Here is a 20,297-nt window from a genome sequence, read left to right on the forward strand (position 1 = left end):
AGATTTCTGACTCCTTATGCATATGCAATTCAAAATTACATTCACAGAACAATTAACTCTATTCCTTCCTACAAAAAGGCTAATTCCCAGACTTTAACTACTACTACTACTTTCACAAAATATAAACCATAGTTTATATTTTGTGAAATTTAGAATCCCATTTCTCTCTAGGCCTATAATTAAATTAAGAACAGAATTATCAGAAAATGCTAATCAGATGGTGATGGCCACGATTAGTTTAGATGTTTCTATAAATCAGTATCACTGATGTGCATAGGAAAGAAATCAAGTTAGGGTGAAAATCTGTATGCAAGTACAGGTATAAAACATGTCAGAAAGCTCAAAAGGACTTCCAGAAAAGTTAAAGCCTAATGTTCCAAACAACTGCTAGTGACGTGCACCTCAACTTTACAGAGCTGTCTTGTGCATACAAGCTCTCCACAAGTGTGAGCATCTACATAACTATGCATGAATCGCTTCCTGAATCTCTGAACACTATGCGTAACACCACATTACACTGCACTGGGTTTGGGTGCTTTTTCTGTGTCAGATTTCAACTTTTCCTAGAATGTATTTTAAAGAAGCTTTAGAGATAAAAATATGAGAAAAGTAAAAAAAGTACGCTAAAATCAGACCATACATAAAGATTTTCCCTTTGCATCTGACAGTGCGTCCTCCCTGCTTTTCACTAAAAGTTAAAATTTCTACTGCAGCAGAAGCTATGCACAGTGCCTGGTTGGTACATGGTTTCTCAGATGTTGAGGTAAGTATTGCAAACATCCACAAAACTGAAATCTAATTAAAATGTAAAAGAATAACTTAAAAAATAAAACCTCAATTTTTAATGTAGTAATAAATATTCCTTTTATAAGTAAATATATTAATCCACTCAGAACACTTTCATACAAATGATCTGTGTACCTGAACTGTGGAACTGATTTCAGACGCAAATCCTCCTGTCAAGGGAGCCTCGTGGCTTATCAGCAACCGCCCAGTCTTCACCACTGACTGAAAGGAAAAACAAACCCCAAAAATGTAATCAAATTGTAGCTCTTGTGATTTATTACTTGTACTGCACATGGAATATATGAAAAATATGTCATTATTAGCAGTGTTAGAATGCAGCTATTTCTCCCCTCTTGCATTTTTCACTGAAAGATAAATCAAAAGTCTAAATTGAGTAATTAATAGGATGCTTTTATATTTCCTGTAAAAGTGTTTCCATCTTCCATTTTAAGTAAATATCAAGAATAAAAATTTATTCCATTGACTATGAATTCACCCTATCAATGCAAACTGTAACTTTTCTGTAGGAGAACAAGGATTTTAACAAGTCATTGATAAAAACTTGGATCCTGAAAAACATGTAAAGAAATCCTTCACTGACACATATCTCTGCACAACCAGATCCCAGGTAAAGTTATGAATCATAACTATTCAGAAAGTAAAATTATCGAATAAAAATTTCAGGAAGGAAACAATTATATAGATTCATGATGCTTATTTAAGTTTTACATGGCAGTTAGAAGCAACATTTTCTAATTTCAGATCTCAAAGTTTGTGTGTTTTTTACGTGATCTACTTTATAAATAATCACATAGCACAATATACATAGAAGGTGATTTAAGTATCTTTAATTAAAAAAAGTATTCATATGAAACATAACAATGGAAGAAAAATATTTTTAATCTGGCGGGAGTATAAAGCTTCACCATACTCAAATATCTTACAGTTTACTGCAACTACATGCTAAATTGCCTAGAATCGAACAACATGAGATACCTTTGGTCAGAAATACAGCAGCAACATCTCACATTTCATAATACACATATAGTCAGAAGGTGCATAAAAAAGTTTCATGAACTTCTAGAGACACATATATCAGAAAAAAAAAAAAATCAGAATAATGTGTATGTTAATCTTTCAAGAACAGTTACAGTCTGATTTTTAAGATAAGTACAGAGTGTACTGCTGGCGCACCGTTAGTCATCAAGTGCAAAAGCCCACGACAGTGCTAGGCTATCAGGTCACACTTTTTTAATGCTGTGATCTTCAATTTAATGTCTACGCCAGCACATTTCCAGTCAGGCAGCTGCATGCATAATAGAATTCACAAAGCTAATGCCTTAATTTGTACAGTTCTCCTTCTGATTCAAGTACTTTTCTATTTCTTTTGCTTTTCTAGCTATGACTCAATCAATGGCTCTACATAGCTCATCCACAGATGTATTGGCAAGTCACAGGCCTATAAACAAGATGATCCATATACTGTACTATGAAGTGGTTTGACAACATTCAGAGCTAAACAAGGCAGGAAAAGGCATTTCAACAGTTGGAAAGTAACCCGCAGTTATGCAGGCCCATTTCTTGAATTTCTTTTGCCAGCACTGGAAACTCCTATGTAAAGAGCAGAGACATTAACTGCACTATAAGTCTGTCCAATAAATTAAAATGACAGTTAAGTGAACAAAATGTACACTCCAGTTTTAATTTGATATAACTGATACAATCAGTTTTCAGTTGCCATGGGAAAAACAATACAATTAATCAATTTCAAAGATTTTTTTTAATCCTCTTAAACAAATATTATTTTGCATGTGTTTATTGTGAGAGGTTCACACTTCTTTGAAAAATTACAAGCTATCATCAAAGTTACAGATTCGGTTTCTCAGAATTTAGTAGTATGAAACAGACTTTGTTGGGACTCATATAAGAAAATCCACATGGGATCAGACCAGTAATCTAGCAGTCCAGTATCCTGTCTACACAATGGAGATAATCTGATGTTTAGGAAAGAGTAAAAATAGGATCTTTAATGTGCTCCTTCCCAGCTTCTCAACCTCCAACTATTTTCACATCTCAGGTTTCCTGAGTCCAGTACAGCTTCTTGCTCTAAGTAGCTGGTAACTTTTCCTGTATTAATTTACCTGTTCTCAAATTGAACACATGTAAACAATAAAGGAAAAAATAAAAATAAGAAAAATCTCAGTTTGGAAACCTGCTTCTCCTATATGAGAAAGCCTTAGTTTTACATATAACTTCCCAAGGCTTCAAGGATTCCTTACCTGTAGGAGCTTGTTAAGAATGAGTAAGCAGCTGTGATCAAGTATTGTATACAAGCATCTCAGCCCTGTTAAAAAAGCACTGTTTGTCACTCCTGTTGGAAAACTAGCATAGCTTTGGTGTTTTTAGTACCTATCATAGCTTGTTTAGGGTCAGCATGGATACCTGCATGACATCATACCAGTCAGAAATACCATAAAAATTCTCCCACTGGTTAAACCAGAATCAAAAGAAGCAGAAATTAACCACTACACTGCACTGCAAATACAGTCCTGAACTTTTAAGGAAGGACGCAAGTATTGCAATTCCTGAGTCTTATAGGCTCCTCTGCATCAATTTCTACTTCACATTAACACTTGCTCCTAAATGATAGTCAGTCTTTCAGAAACACGTGCAATCTTAGCTATGGTATTTCCAACATTTGCAAATGCATTGGTAAGTTGTTTCAGTGTTTAACTGCCTTCACTGTTAAAATTCTGCACCTTACTTCCAGACTAATTTGGCCAACTTCAATTTCAAGCTGTTGGTTCTTTTTCTTCTGTTTGCTAGATGGAGAAACTATCCATCAGCACGTATCTGCTTCCTACATGAATACATTAAGATTGTGATCAAATGGTATCTTGACCACACTTTTGCTAAACAAAGCACACTGAGCTCTAAATCTTTCACCAAACAGCACACTTCCAATTCCTTCATCACTCTTATGACCATATCCCGAATCACCTCCAGTTTTCAATATCCTTCTTGAAGTACACCCATCTGGAAACAGCATTCCAGACTTTTTCACACCACCACCAAATATGGAGATAATATAACCTCAATATTGGAGCTCTTGGATGCGTGAAGCCTTTTGGCCAAAACATAACAACACTGAGTCCAGCTTCAACTGATGACTGCAATCCCCTGTTCCTGGGACAGAGGGGTTTGTCCTTGAAGGATAATTACTTCCTGGAATAAAGATGGAAATACAGTGTGCATTTATTATTTCAAGATACAAAATTATATTTGGATATGTTGAAAAATACACTGTGTGCCAGAACGCAACTCAGTTAAAGAGTGTATCTCCTTTTTACCAGTAACTATTTATTTTATCTATTTCTCCAGCTGTTTGTTACCTCTATGTTTTTATCAATAATGGTTTCAAAAGTTTTTATATCTTGTACAGAAATATTGAAAAACAGGTTAAAAGTCCAACTCTGCAGGACCTCATGACTTTAGTATTTCTATTCACCAACACTGCCTTTCTGTGCCATACAGTTAAAGTCAGCCCAACTGAAGCCCAATATTCAGAAGAGCATTTACAGTTCAAATAAGTGCAGCACAGTAACATTATCTAATGGCATTCTCAACCTTCAAAATTCATGGGAAATAGCAGTGACATAAAACTGGAGAAAACAGTGAGTAAATCAGTGTAACAAATTTGCCAGCACATAATTTTACCATTTTATCACCTTTTAAAAAGGTGGGTAGTTGGAGTGGGTTTCTTTTCCATTCGGCTTAATTAGAGAAAAGGATGGTGTTTTAAAGAATGGCATGTTTTGTCCCCTCACAACTTGTTGCATATCCTGTAAGTGCTTGATACTCCTCCATTTCCCCAACATCCCCACTTTTTCTGCTAAAACCCCAGTCTTTACACTCTTCTTACCTCAATAAAAGATTAAAATGTTGAAGTGTATGAACATTCTGCAGCTCATGTAGAATACTTTTTTTAATGCATCTTAAAAAAATATGGTATGGCATAGGAGATCGGCATCAATAAAAACGTTCCTTCTTTACATGCGCAATCAGAAGTTGTTGCTTGCTGACCTTTAAAGTCCAGAGATATTTCTGGGGGTACTAAGTTATTCTGTAGGTATAACCTACTTCAAATTAAATCAAAATGGAAAAACTTTTTTGCCATCTTTAATAACAGACCATAGAGGAAAGCAAAAAACAACACCCAGACATTCGAGAGAGCACAGCTCCTCTTTGTGTCACTGCCACTCCGCACTTTCACAGCTAAGTTCAGCTGATGCAACCTTGGTTGCTCCCATAAGGGAGAGGTCCTACCCTACCCAGAACCTCCTGTTCCCAGCCCATCCCTGACATCTCCTCAAGCAATAAAGGGCCATGTGGTAAACCAGCTGAAGGAGATAACTGGATTTATCCTGCAGCAGTGGACAGTTAGCACAAAGCAGCAGCCACCACCCCAGAGACAGATTCAGACATCAAAGGCAAATCAGAATTTGCTCATGAAAACTTCAGCAGTTCTCCCTCTCTCCAGAAGGCAGCTGACACACAGGTCATGGCACACCACTGTCACCTGTGCTATATCCAGTTATTAAGAGAAAAGACTCTAGGGCTTTCAACTACTAAATTAACCCTAAAACAAAACCAGAAACCAATACTGAAGGTACCGTTCCACCTCAATTTCATTGTCAGGACCGGTTTACATCAGTGTCATCCACAAGGACAGCCACTGATTTTGTGTCAGAGCAAAAGGCTAGTGGCATGATCACCCTGATAATGAAATGTAAAAGAAAACCTAGTGACTTTGCCAGACTAGTGCTTTCAGAGTGCACTTTGAAGGCTTTCTGAACTGCAGCCCAGGATTTTTGCAGTGAAGCAGCTGAGCAAATTATTTTCAACCTCCCTGGTGACACTTTTTATCCAAGAGTTTCTATAATCATTTCTCTGTTCAACTCTCAATTCACGTGTTGGCCGCTTTCCCCCCTCCTACAGGCACTGATGACAGAAGAAAACAACACAAGTCTGGCTCTTCCAGGCACTTTGAAATCTAAGTGCTGACACTACCAATAACATACTATGCCCTTACTTAGAAAAAAGCAGACTTAAACCAAAATTAGTTTGACGGTAAACTGCATTTTACACTATTATTCTCCACACATAGCAACAGCACTACTTCCAGCTTAACCAGCTGCTTCACTAACATAGCAACGGCCTTATTGAAATTATCAAAGTCAGCATTTTATTATAAATGGCTGTCATTGTGTCACAATGGCAAATTGCCTGTTTTAAGAAGAAAATTGTCTCAGAAATAAAAGATTTCCATCTCTCACAGAAAAGGAAATATTTTGATGCTTACATTCACAGTTAAATTTTTGCATACTTTTCACTGTATCCTTTATGAGTGTAAAAGTATCCTGCATAACTGAAAAACTTGCTTTCTAAAATAATTGTAAAGAAGCTGGCAAAGCACTGAAATTCTATTGTTATTATATCCATTTTGCACTAAGCATGTATGAAACAATTATAAAATTACACAAAAATGAGCATTGATGTGTGTCTTTCCTGAAAAGAAACCCAAATACAGAAGCTTAAAAAAAAAAAAAAACAAACTTGGTAAAGTTTCAACAAATGCCTCAAAAAAACTTTTTTTTTTTTTCATTTTTAGATCAGCTTCAATGAATCTGTGCTTGGAAACTGTAAAACCTTAGGGAGGCTACTTTCCTTTTAATGTTTCAATAACAAATGAAATTGCATAGCAGCATTCTTTGTACTGAACACCATAAGCACAGGGACAGAAGATCCCGGATTTCTAGTCAACACTTTCCCTAGAGAAATACATAACATAACCTGACAGGTGAATCACTGTGGTTTACATTTACTTAGCACATAAATATCCATAGGATGACACATCCCAGATACAGTGAATTGTTTGAGCACATGATATACTGACAATCTTAAATGCAGTTATTGCATTCCCAGTTTCCAGACATCAGATTCTTACTGGGGTTATGGGATCTCTGGAAAACCAAACAAATCCTGAAGAACATTTTTTACTAGGGTGCCAAAAGAAGGAATAGAAGAGAAATAGGATGTGTCCTAATAACCTGGAAATGAGAAAGCCCTGTAACTTCCTAAGGATTATGATCTAGTTTGCAAATTACAACTGTCACAGTTGCCCTGATGAACTACCTTTTCCTAGAAGCAGTAAAAGCTAGGAATAGTACGCACTCTTTAAAGCGCCAATCTAGCAACAAAAATAACCCTTACCATTGAATAAAAAATATTAAATCATTAATCTGAATTAAAACAGAATAAAATAACATCATTTGGTGTGGTTTTCAACACTACTAAATTCCCAGAGAAGAAAAATTAGAGTGAGTCTTAAAATCTACTATGTCGTGATGTCTACACTACACTCCCAAAAGTTGAAACTCATTTATCAGTCAACTCAAGATGTGAAGACAAACAAATTACAAGAAAAACCATTATTTCATCACACACAGCTCAACAGCTCAAAGTATGAACAAGATTTCACAACTGCCGGTAATAAGACAGTCAGCCTTACACTCATTCTGCTAAGATTCGTAAGGCTACTGTAAGTATATCACAGTATTACAATAATGTAGCAGAGAATCCTAGCAGTATGTTGGCACCAATGTATGTAGATCAAAGAGAAAACTACTTGGAAAGGAAACAAATTTTTTTCAAATAATACAATTAAATGGCATGGGCAGTTTATAGTAGATGAGTACGCTGATTAACAGCAGAGAATGAAAAAGAAATCTGATTTCTTTTTAGCTTGACACAAATAGCTAACAAGTTGCCAATCATTTTAACTGATCCATATTAGGAGAGCACAAATCTTTGTCTTTCAAGGTTCTAATCCATCACTGTCTGCTTGTTCAGCTGATACAGCTGAGGTTTGTGTTTTCTGACCTACAAGCCTGGAATTCATTGACTGCAGATGGCACAGCTGAGGCTCCTGTTGCAGGCTGTGGCCCAGAATAGAGCTCGGACCTACTGCCAGCTTCAGAAGCACGGAATGACCTTCCGCAAAGCAAAAGGATCTGCGATAACCAACATCATAGCAAGGATGGGCAGATCCACTTGGGCTCACAGGCTGCAAAGTGCACAGAAATGAAGAGGCATTGATTCTGGTTTCTAACAGAGAAGCAAAACACAGTCCATAGGAGACAACACTAACAGGAAACAGAAACAAGGGAAAGAACAGAGAACAGCCCTCTACTAGTGTTCAACACAGCATGCGACCTTAGCACATGGGTGATAAGAGAGGCCGTCCTGCTGCACAACCTGTCTCTGACGTGGTGTCTACATCCTTACCTGACTTCTCTGATGGAAAAGCTAAAAACAGAAACAAAGCCTAACAAACAAACAAACAAACAAACCCCAACTAATTTTAAACCGGAGTAGAAGACCAGCTATTACAGAAAATAAAGATTCGAAAGTATAATGCGTTACAACTCCAAGTATCACAGTAAGAATAAACCTAGGAAAATTAAGAGAAGTCTTAGAGATGCATTTGCTGCCGAATGAGCTGTTTACCTGAAAACAAACAATAAATTGAAAAAAACATTAAATAATTATCAAAACATGTACTACGGTGTAGCATGTTGGATACAGCTGTCCTACTGTCCATTGAGCTCTTTTAAAGTTACTACTGTGCATTCAAATATCGATTTCTAACAAGGAGTAAAGCTCCAAGAAAAGGCCTTAAGTTAATTTTACATGGCCACTTTAAATCCCTTCTTCCTAAAAGGTCAGTCTTGCTGTATTTTCACCTGGCTACTCCTTTTATCAAATCTATAGCATAAATGCAATATAGCTGGATGAAAATCCCGATGGTAGCTCCAAGGAAGGGAAAGGAACAAACAGTCTGGAACACAGGGAAAAGCTGGACCACGTTTTTGACACTGGCAAGAGGGGATGCTAACAGCATGATGAGGAAGGAACAGCCAGGTGTCCATCACAGCTCTGACCTTCAACATGTCTTTAAAATTATGTTTAAGAATAAGCTTAAAGTATCAAGAAAGATTTCATATTATAAATAATGTTCTCTGTAGGAAAAAAAAAAATCAATTATACAGTAAAGGCAACATTATGTTTCTGTGTCCCAGGGAATTTTAAGAGTTTGAGACTTCAAATGAAATCACACTGATATGTTAAACAAAGCAGAGATTCATAATAAATTTGTAAGGTTTACCATTTGATATAATTCTAGATATATATATAGATTGTGCATATACGTCCATGACTCACCTGACCCAAAGACAGTAAACATTCCCATGCCCATACATGTGTATCACCTATTGCTGGAGTTGGTGACCCTTGGTTCTATTGTTAGAAAGGCTGTGAATAAATCACTTCTAGGATTTTCAGCTACATTTGAGCTGGTGGTCAAGAAATCGACCTGCACATTCTACAGAATAACTTTGTATTTCTACTAGATGACTTGGAGTGAGAAAGCAAGTTAATAGGCTTGCAATAAATCTCAAAAACTATTTTCAGACAATTCTCTGAGAACTCTGACCAAGCAGGAAAGAGAGAAAATCAGCATAATAGGTAGAATTGTTCTTTTTTATGCTTCATTTTCTTACAGTGAACAATGAACAGGAAGTTCAAAAGCGTTTCAGTTGATAAATTGTTAGAGTGCCAGCCAAACTTTCAAAAAAGTTACTTAAGAGACTTCTCTGCACTTTTTCTGCTTTAATATTTTTACCTACTTATCTATATGCAGATGCATATGTCTATATATTTATTTCTTTTGTTACAGCATTGTTACACCAATGTCTCAGAAGATTAAGAACAAAACAAATAAAAACCTCTGAAAACATATAGCTCAAATTCAGTGCACCAAAGCAATAAAAGTATTTTGCTCAGGTTCACAAGTTGTTCTGAGACTCAGTATAAATAGCATGCATGTTGTATAAAAATAGACATCCAACAACTAATTCCCAGTTTGACTATTAGCTCCGCTTAACTAATTTAGTAGTGTGCTCTTGTTCAAACCCAAACAGCCTCTCATGTCAGAATAAAAACAGTTCCCAGGAAGAAATATGGTCCTTCATTAAGCAGATGAGCCTTTAACATTTCTAAGCGCAAGGGAGGTCCATGCAACAGGTTAGGTTTTCATCCCAATTTCCTCCTATATGGGAGCACATTTTCCAAGCAACACATCTGACTAAACAACTCCTGTTCATAAGAAGGACTATAAATAAAATCATCAGCATTGGTGTAACGGTCTGCCTGCCCCATTTATTTATGTCAGCGTTTGTATCCTTTAGACTGTGCCCATTTACCTAAGGGCAAGGGCTCCAGCCCCCAGACATCCTGACTGCCCTTGCTCACCTTATCAATATTTTTCTTTTATTGGGTCCCTAAGACTTGTTATTGAGTAGAAGGAGGCAATTTCTGCTTTCAAACACCAGGCCATGCTCTTGCTAACACAGCCCAGGATGCTGTCAGCCCTCGTTGCTGCCAGAGACACTGCAGGCTCATGCTCAGCTCGCTGTTTCCCAGGGCCACCAAGGGCTTTGCCTACTGACCTGCTCTCCAGCCAGGCACTCCCAGTCTCTGCTGTCACAAGCTCTTCCTTCACAGGTAAAGGACCTGCCATTTGACCTTGTTGAATTTTATAAAGTCACTGTTAGCCCATTCCTCGTCAGACCATTCCTCATCATCCCATTTCTCCAGCTTGTCTATGTTTCTCCAAATGGCAGCCTTGCCCTCAAGCATATCAATCCCCAGAGTTTTGTTTCATCTGTTAAGCTTGATGAGGGCCCACTCCATCACCTCCTCACATGACTGATAATGATGCTTGAACAGGAGAGGTCCTAGTACAGACTCCTGCAGCATTTGCCTGTCACTGACCTCCAGGCAGTATACCATACTCTCCTCACTAACCATGACCCTCTAAGCCCAATCACACAAATAGGATTTTACCCAGCTAGCTGTGCATCCTAACTTGGATACAGGAGTATTCTGAGACAGTATCAAAAGCTTTGCTGAAGTCAAGGTACCTATTATCCATTGCTCACCCCCTGATCACAAATCCAGATACTTTTATCACAGAAGGCAACCACATTGGATGAGCATGAGTTAGCCTCAGTAAGATCATACTTTTCTTCTCCTCTATATGTTCAGAAATTATGGGAAACTTTCAGTCTCGGTGAAGAACACTAGTTTTAGCAATGAAAAACAGCAGAAAGGAATTTACTGCTAATTCTTTTAAGAATTATCATTTATGAAATGTATAATTTATTTTATGAATTTACATCATTTTCCTAAATTTGATCACAGAAAGGCAACTGAGTGCTCACTGAAGCAAGAGATATGCATCTTTAAGCAGTCTGAGTGCTGTCACTAAGAGGACCCATAGCTAAGAGCACCCCAGCTATCTCAATACAGCAGAGCTATATTCTAAATCAGCTCTTATGCTAATGTCGCATAACATACTGGTTAAACCTCGCCACTTTGAAACCCACATCAGGATGGATCTTTCCTCCAGTTTAAAATGTACATATGGCAGAAACAGTTCATAAAGAACTAATTTGACCACAGCTGGGATGCACATATAAAATGTCTTGCAGAAAAATTTTAGTGCAATCATAAAACTTACTGCCTCAACACACCAGGATTTTATTATTCCAATATGTATCATTTTACACTATAAATGCCAAAAAAAATTCTGAAATACTAACGTGGCTTCTTCCTGCACAGCACTGAAAACATAATGCCGTAGTGTGAAGATAGTGAAGCGAGATGATAAGAAATGAAAACAAACACACAAGTAATTCAAACTAGCCTGAAAAGTTTAATACATTATGGTCAAAGCCAAAAGGGCTGGCTACAGAGCTAGGCAGAACATCCTAAGAAGCAATGAAGAGAGTAGGTAATAAAACAGCTATGGCATTTACGTCCTACACAGCATTGTCAAGGGATAGCGGAGATGTTCAAGAGAGATTTATAAGCTTCCTGAAAAGCCAAGAGCCGAGAACAGTTTACTAATGTGTTAGGCATCATAAAAATACAGAGTAGCAGAGGATTCCTCTCCAGAACAACTTTCAATTTAAATAGCCGAGACTGTGGAAAGATAAAAGAGACATGACACATGGCAGGGTGCATCTCAACACTGTTTGGTATAGTGTTTCATAGAAAAGTGTTAAACTGATATTCTATCAGCCAGTAACTAACTTCCTAATGCCATGCAGTAAACTTACTCTTGTAAGTGACTGGGATTAAGAGATCTCACCAGTGTACACGCATACCCAAAGGAAGGGTGCAAACAAGACAGAGCCAGGCTCTTTTCAGTGATGCCATGTGACAGGACTGCATAGTTTATGCTATTATGCTGATGTTGTATAACATACAACATACAACAATCTTGCCACTTTGAAATCCACATCAGGATGGATCTTTTCCCCAGTTTGCTGCTATCAAACCATTTGTAATGCTTTCATAACACCACTCTATATATCCTAGAGCAGTAAATTGCTAAGAAAACATTAGCTGCTAATAATGGTCAGAGAATGTGGAGACAGTAGAGAAAAGTTTCATTTTGTGCAGACAGATACTCCTGCTTAACCTAAAAATATTTAGGAACATACTAACCAACTTCAGTAAGAGACAGGCAAAGAAAGATTACTGCTGGAATTTCATAGCATGACCCCTTAATAGTCTTAAGATAAATTGCTCCATATGCACTAGAATCAATTGTTTGGGAAAGAAAACTGATTCAAAAGTAAAGAGTAAATTTGAAAATAAAACTCACCTGGCTCTTCTTATCACTTCATTACACTATACTGATTTTTATTGCATTCTTGTCCTCCACTTTTTCACATCTGTTGTTTTCTGATGCCAGAAACTCTTGTTAACAGTGAGAATATTTAATCTGGTGCAAGGACTCCCTGTTTATTTCTGAGGACACTACATACAACCTGGGTAACACTACTGAAATACGTAACATGAATAGGAAAAATAGCTGCTTTTGGCCAAATGCCTCTAAATCTCCCAGTCGTTGTCTGAAATAATTACGAGCAGATTCCTTAAATGATCTTTTTAAGTATAAAGGCAACTGAATTGATGTAAAATATTCATGAATCCGCTAGACTGGTGACTCATAATTCCTCAATACTTTGAACCGTATTTGCCTAGTTAACCACAATTAAATACATCTATATAAAGAATTTCCGAGTGTGTAGCCTAAAACATAAAACTTAATAGTAAAGATTTCAGAAACCAAGAGCTTCAGCAGCAGCCTCTAAACTTCACCAGTCTGACCACTAGATAATAGCACACCATGGACAAATTTGACCTTCCCTCCCCTCAAAACTACTTTTTAATTTCCTACTAATGAAAGCAAAAGCAGCAAGTCTTGGCAAATACAGCAAGACAATGCTGCCTGCCCTAAACAGATCCTTTTCACTAAAGAGATCCTTTTCATCCCAGAAATCATCATGGACATATAAGACCCCCTTCAAGTTTGTATGGCATAACAACATTCAGTTGACATTCCACAGTCTTCTTCTGAGGCTTTTTATTCTCTTACCATTTAAATTACACTGTTGAACATACAAAATACTCTTCGTAAGTTATCTTGCTTCTTCAGTTTTTCTATACTCATGCTCAAAACTAACATTTATTTTAGGTCTCAGAAGTTATAATTCTATTAATAAGTTAATATTTAAATCTCAGATTAACTAGCCCTCCTTTTGCCTTTCAGAAATTATGGGCATATTGTTTATTAACAGTCACAGGTACAACTACATTAAAACTGTAATGAAAAAAGTATATGGCAAGTTACACACATCTCATACAAAGGCTATCAAGTCATTACAGTGTAGCATGTGATTGAAAGCCAGCAGTTAGAACAACAGGAGATGATAGACACAAGATAACCTGCAATTTACTGCCATTAACCTGTCATTTACCACCTGGGCACTCTCTATTTTCCAAATAGAAAGATTAAAATGAAACTGCTGTTTCTTAAAAGCTGTAAATGAATATAAAAAACTGTAACAAAAAGAAAAGAACTTAAAGGCAGAACAGACAGAAGAAAAACCTGAATCCTGGAAAATGAGAAGTGCAGAAATGTAAATGAAGAAATGATCAGCAGGAAAAAAGAAAAGGCCAAGGCAAGAGAGATGCCAAGATGCAGAAAAGATCTGGGTTCTGGAAGGTAAGTAAAAGGAACAGAGAAAAGTGGCATAACACTTGTCTGTTCTTCACTCTGCTTCATACTGGAGTTCTAGCATGACCAGGACAGCAACGAGACTTTTGTTCAGGACACAGAAGTCCACTATTAGCCTGATTTAAAACAAGATTTCTCAACCAAAAAGAGACACAGGTGTTTAAAAAAGGTTGTTCTAGATCTTCAAACTTTCATATATCCAGAGTTTGGCAAAAACAATGAACTCAGACCTAACGCACTGTTTTCTAGTTGCCATATGTTCACTAAATGTTTTAGACACAGAGGAAGGGAACATCAATAAGCTTCTAGACACCAATAAGCATCTGTGAAGATGTCTTTCAAGTGTGAGGGGAGAACCATTTTGTTGACACTTTTCATATCAGCAACTGTCTTTTTCAAGAAATACTTAAAGAATCACACCAAGGAAGACTACAGTATGTATGCTCAATGGGAAAGCTAGTGCATTTTATAATCTGAAGCACTAAAACTCCACAGAAAGCAAGAGCTTCAGCATTTATGCATACAGCAGTCGCTTCTTTTTTATTTCCTGTACTTAACTCCAATTCAGGTAGCACAAATTCATACAGCTCAGGACAAGACAGATAAATCTGTTTCACTGCAGCTGTTGATCCCACTTGGATTTAGCATCTGAATTACTAACATGGCTTATACAGGAAAGCATGAGGCAATAAAATGGAAAGATCTGAGCAAAATAATTATGACATAATCTATGAAAAATATGAAGTAGACCAAGATGGTCAAGTAGATGTCTGAAAAGAAGACCTGTGCCATTTTTGACTCCTTTCAAAAATAAGCATTAGCAGGTCTCTGATGGATGTGATGAATATTTAAATAATACAGATGGTTTACAGAACATTGTGGCAAATATTTTATAAACCTGTATTTTTAAAATTACTGTATCCCTTGTTAATGTTTTTCTGAACACTACTTCCCATTTAAATTAATTTTTCTAATGCAACAACCAACTCCCCTTTTCATTCTTTCAGGGCTATATTTTGTCTTACAATCCCTTCAATTTTTTTGTTCCCTCTTCATTAAAACCATGTAAGAAACCTTCATTTCTTCTCTGATCTCCATTCTTTTCCATCAGTTACACACACTCAGTATCTGACCTACTTCAACTTACGGAGGAATGAATAGTCATTTGAAGTATATATTCATTTTCAGCCTGTTGCCCAAGGAAATGAGGGTTCTGCAACCTGATCTTCTTTTTCTGCCCATTTGTCAGTCTCCTGACAGCCATTTTGCAGCCAAATGAAAGTCTTAAACATATTAAGTTCCTGCAAGCTTGGTAAGAATCAGTGTCTCTGGGTCACTGAGATCAGTACTCCTACTAATTTAGTAATAATCCAATAAAAGATAAACTGCACTTAATGCTACCTTTCCCACAGATCTTTCTGCAACCAGGAAGCACCAATAAACTAGGGGTTTTTTGCTACCTTCTGTCTAGGCAGCCATTTAGAAAGGAGCTGAGCATCCCAGTGTAGGTAAATAGAGAATATGGAATGCTGGCAGGTATAAATATAAATATATAACTATAAATCCAGACAAAACCAGACTTCATTACTTATGCAGTAATTATCTTTCATTCTTTATCATTATGTTGTTACCCAAAGTAAAAAAATTAATGAATTTCTATGCCTTCATAGCACCACATGAGAAAAGATAGAAAGACCAAATCAAAACATGGAACCTGTCTCTGAGAGTTCTCTGGTTGGTGGGGTTTTTTTTCAGGTTTCCATTTTACAGAACATTTCTACTATGTTGTTGGGGTTTTTAAATCATTAACACAGAGCTATCACTCAGTAATATGCCTGTAACATTTAATTTAAATTTACGTTAAAATACCATGAAACATGAAACAATAGTTATTTTCTATTTAAGTAACATCTCTTTTGCTTCTACTACAATAACTTCACTTTGATCTTTTTGAATCACCCCATTCAATTCAGTAAAAACTACAAATTTATATAGACTGAGTCATGATGTAAACAAAGGTTGAGATTCGGCAATATTTCCTTTACAAATAAACTTGAGTTTCATAACCTATTAATCCATTTTCTGGCAAATGCTACTACTAAAATCATGCAGCTTGTTCCATCAACTTGTCTTGATATTCAGGCTAAAACTAATAAAAACATTACATTACATTAAGAACTCCTCCCAATGCCAAAGACATTTAAAAGGTTAATCATGTGCCTTTTAGTTCTATTTATACTCAAACAAATTCATTCTCCATTTCCATTAAGTTTAATGGTCTTTGTGCACAAGTAACACGCTACTTAGAGCACCAGTAAGCCAATGACATTTGATGAATTAGCACAGAACAATAAAGTAGTAGCATACAAAGTGACCTAGAAGCTGCCACAAAATATATGCATTTTTCATTGACGTCAATGGAAGCCTCTTCAACGACAAACACCTGTCGTGGTTTAAACCCAGTCAGGTAACTCGTTCACTCACTCCCCCCCCTTCTTTCCCTCCCCCTACTCCCAGAGGGATGGAGAGGAGAATCGAAAAGGAGAAAAATGACTGCTACTGCTGAACCCAGGACAACACCAAATCAAGCCTCATGTTTGAGACAGACCTTGACATACAATAAAGCTACATTTAATTGCTTCACCGAATCTTTTAACAGATTCAAGTGTTAGCCCACGAATCACTACTTATAGTGATTTTAAAATGTACACAAAAGAAAGCCTATCTATAAACCAAGAAACATTTTACTTTTAAATAGCCTTTCTTGATGAGAGGTGTCCCTGCCCATGGCAGGGGGGTTGGAACTAGATGATCTTAAGGTCCTTTCCAACCCTAACTATTCTATGATTCTATTCTATGATTCTAAGACCTGAAAAAAATCGTGAAAGTAACCTGAGAGAAACAGCCTGCTTCCATTAACTGATATACGTTTTTTCCATCGTACTGATCACCATAGCATCAAAAAGTCATCAACATGAACAAATTATCAGCATTTAGCATTTATAATATTCCATATCTATTTATTGTCTGCTCCTCAAAGAACCAACTCTCATTTCTTGTATTCAATGATTCACAGAAAATAGAATTTTCCACTTAAAGCAACAACTTAAAAGATATGTTGACCCTTTATATGCTTGGTAACTAAAAGACAAGTCATATTTGTATGTGACAGAATAGTCAAAGCTAGTAAATCATTTACTTCAAAGTTCTGAATACTGCTGAATAAAGTCTTTGTTCCCTCTTTCTGCTCATTATTAACATATCTGAGACACAGTGTTTACTCTAAACACTTTGAAATGTGATTAGCATTAGATTAAGTGTCACAGGAAGATTTTTCTCCCAGTCCCTAAGTAAATCTTTATGTTCTATGGCAGATATGATGCAAACAGAAAACCATGAAGTTGGTGTAAAAACCATACATGGTGCACATGAGCCTTTCTTGTCTGAAGCTTTGATTTCCTAACACAGTGATAATGAACAGAACCATAGAATGGTTAGGAAAGGACCTTGAGATCATCTAGTTCCAACTCCCTTGCCAAGGGTGAGGACACCTCCCAATAGACCAGATTGCTCAATGCCTCATCCAACCTGGCCTTGAGCATTGAGTCAGAAATTAATTCTGTATCACTGTAATCACTGAAATGCCTGTAGAGATCTCCCCATTTAAATTCCCTACATATGCAAGGACCAGAGATAAAAAATACTACACATGGATTCCTTGAAATACCAAGAAGCTTTGTACACCTCAGAGCACAACAATAAAAAAGCACAGCCAAATATGTCAAGTGTATTGACAAGAGTGACAATACATACTTGAAGAAAAATAATTTAGCAGAGCTATCGATCTATTACAGATTTTTATAAAACTTAGTTTGGCAGTGGAAGGGCTAGAGGGAAGACCAGTTACCCAGCACTGTAGGTGGTAAACAAAATGTGGTTACTGTTCTTACCATTTTCCTACTCTGAGCAACATTTGCATTTGCTTACAGAAAACCACTATACACTCGCATTCACAGAAGCTCATCTATTTATTGTTTAGTAACAAAAACTGTGTTCTCTGACATTCTTTAGAGCTCTGTTTTTGCAGAAAGGCTTTCATGAGCGGATTCATCACAGCATCTAGATTTCTCAGGTAAAATTGTTTAGAATAAAATATAATTTTAGAGAGAGACTGTTGCTTAGTCTTTGATGTCACTTATTTTCCTCAAAGGAGAACTGGTAAAGCAGATATTAAACAGCTGGCATGCAGAATTCAGAAAACTGGAAAAAGGGACTACGTAACTGTATTGTAGTGTGTTCAAGAAAATTAGACAAAGTACTAAATCTTTAAAGCTACTGGAAGCCTAAAACTATGAAACTATGTATCTGCACTACACAACATAGGAAAAATGAGAGATTTATAAGTATTTTATAAATGGTAAGACCATGGCACAAAGAGATTAAATATCTAACCAATTATCCTAAGTAGCATGTGCCAGAAAGTACTTGTAAGGCACTTGACTAATGCAAATCACAATCTCTTCCTCTATACTCCTGCATTTCTAATGTTTAGTTATAAAAGCACTGAGTCTCTCAATGCACCACAAATTCCAGAGATAATGTAGTATACATTAGTACATAGCGGCAATGTTTGAACACACACTAAAACAGTGGTTTTGCAGTTTTGTCATTTGCAGACCAAGTTACTTAACAAAACTGTCAATATGCTTTTTTTCCCAGCTGGATGGTAAAATCATGTACACTTACAGCACAAGCATTATACTCTAACCAAGTGGTTTTAAATTACCACTTAGTGTTTTTCTCATCCAGAACGTTTGATTAGCATTGTCTGTAAACAATTGCAAGTCTTCAGCTACAAGACATAAACCCAAGTGCAGTCTCAACTTCCACTAGACTGCACTACTAATCTAAGTAATGTACTGTAGTTGAAACAGACTATTTCTCAGGCAAGTGGATAAATACCTCACATAGAGTTCAAACAGAACAAAGAATGAATTTCATGATCTGAAAATGATATCACTGTAAGTATTTATAATACTGGCAGTCTCTTCTCTTGGTGAATGATCAATTCCCCTCACATCACCCGATTTTAAAAAGTGATAAAGATTATTCTAATGCTTAACAAAGTTATTTTAGATTGCTAAAGACGTACTTTACTAATTCAATTTCTGGCTGTTTTTCTTCTTATATGTTATCTTTCGTATTCTATCATCAAAGACAAAACAACCTGAACTAATCCCTCTTAAAGACTTTTTTGTTGTAACTAAATTTTATAAATAAAATCTTACCTTTTTAAAAAATTAAATAAACTTGCAAAACAACCATATAACATCAGCACCTCTAGTTCACAAGCTACAATGTTGATTTCATGCATTAATTCAACTCACCAGATTTGCAGGGGGAAAGAGGCAAACAGGCTAAAAAATCTTCAAGACTTGGGGGATTTCAGGAGTACTCCATATTAGCTTAACAGAAAAAGTTATCATACAATATATTGAGTTTATTTAGAAGAAACCCTTCGATTTTGGTGAGCACTGTTGTGTGGCAGACCGAAATTGAAAGCAGTCCATAAGTCCAGGCTCTTTAGCACAGAAAAAAGATAGGAGGGAATGTAAATGGTTTGCCCGGTTCTATATTAGTAGCACTGGAAAGGGTAATAGCATAATGAAAACTAAGCCTAATCAATATATCTATCAGGTCAGCACTTAGCCTGTCATCCTACTAGGCACAGGTCTAAGACTTTTGGTAAGTATTGTAAAAAAAGGAAAAAAACCCACACATATACCCCAAGAAAAAAAAAAAAAAAAAAGAAAACGACCAAAAAAAAAAACGAAAAATAAACCTACTCATTACTCAAAAAATAAATTTAAGAAAGAAAAAAAAAAATCAAACACCTCCATTTGGCAATTTCTGCAGCCCATGTTCATATTCCAAGAATTTCAGATTGCCTTCACAGAAAGCTCACCATAAAAAGAAAAATACTTACAATAAGACAAATACAATGCATTACACTATTACACCACTGTGAAACTTCACTCCAAGTACCATTAGAATTCAATCAGCACCACTTGCAATGGAAAAGAAAAAACCCATACATTGGAGCTATAAAATATATTTATCATGTTTTTATTATCATATATTTATAGAGCTATAAAATAACTTCTAAACACAGTCTACATGTCACTACTCATTTATGTGAATAAGTGCCTTTCAATTTGAAGCTTGTAATATGATCGCAGGCAAAGGCGAAAAGGTTTTATGAGGAATTCACAGACCATATCAGCACTATACACATAGT

The 20,297-nt window shown here is 36.4% G+C and overlaps 1 protein-coding gene across 4 annotated transcripts in view; it reads right to left on the reverse strand.

Moving 5' to 3' along the window:
• The window catches only part of BCKDHB (branched chain keto acid dehydrogenase E1 subunit beta), a 116,476-nt gene that overhangs the window by 44,130 nt on the left and 52,049 nt on the right, over nt 1-20,297 (reverse strand). For 3 of the 4 annotated variants that reach the window (XR_008972533.1, XM_057412445.1, XM_057412443.1), the window contains exon 9: nt 922-1,008. The exons of the other annotated variant lie outside the window; for it this stretch is intronic. Coding sequence is in view for 2 of the 3 variants with exons in the window: in XM_057412445.1 (XP_057268428.1) it covers nt 922-1,008 (87 nt within the window). In the remaining variant the exon portion in view is untranslated. The remainder of the gene's footprint in view (nt 1-921; nt 1,009-20,297) is intronic. 4 annotated transcript variants of the gene reach the window in all.

The sequence above is a fragment of the Pezoporus wallicus genome, unplaced genomic scaffold (genome assembly GCF_028554395.1).
Source record: "Pezoporus wallicus isolate ANWC-B61680 ecotype Strahan unplaced genomic scaffold, APGP_CSIRO_Pwel_v1 contig_4788, whole genome shotgun sequence".
Lineage (NCBI taxonomy): Eukaryota > Metazoa > Chordata > Aves > Psittaciformes > Psittacidae > Pezoporus > Pezoporus wallicus.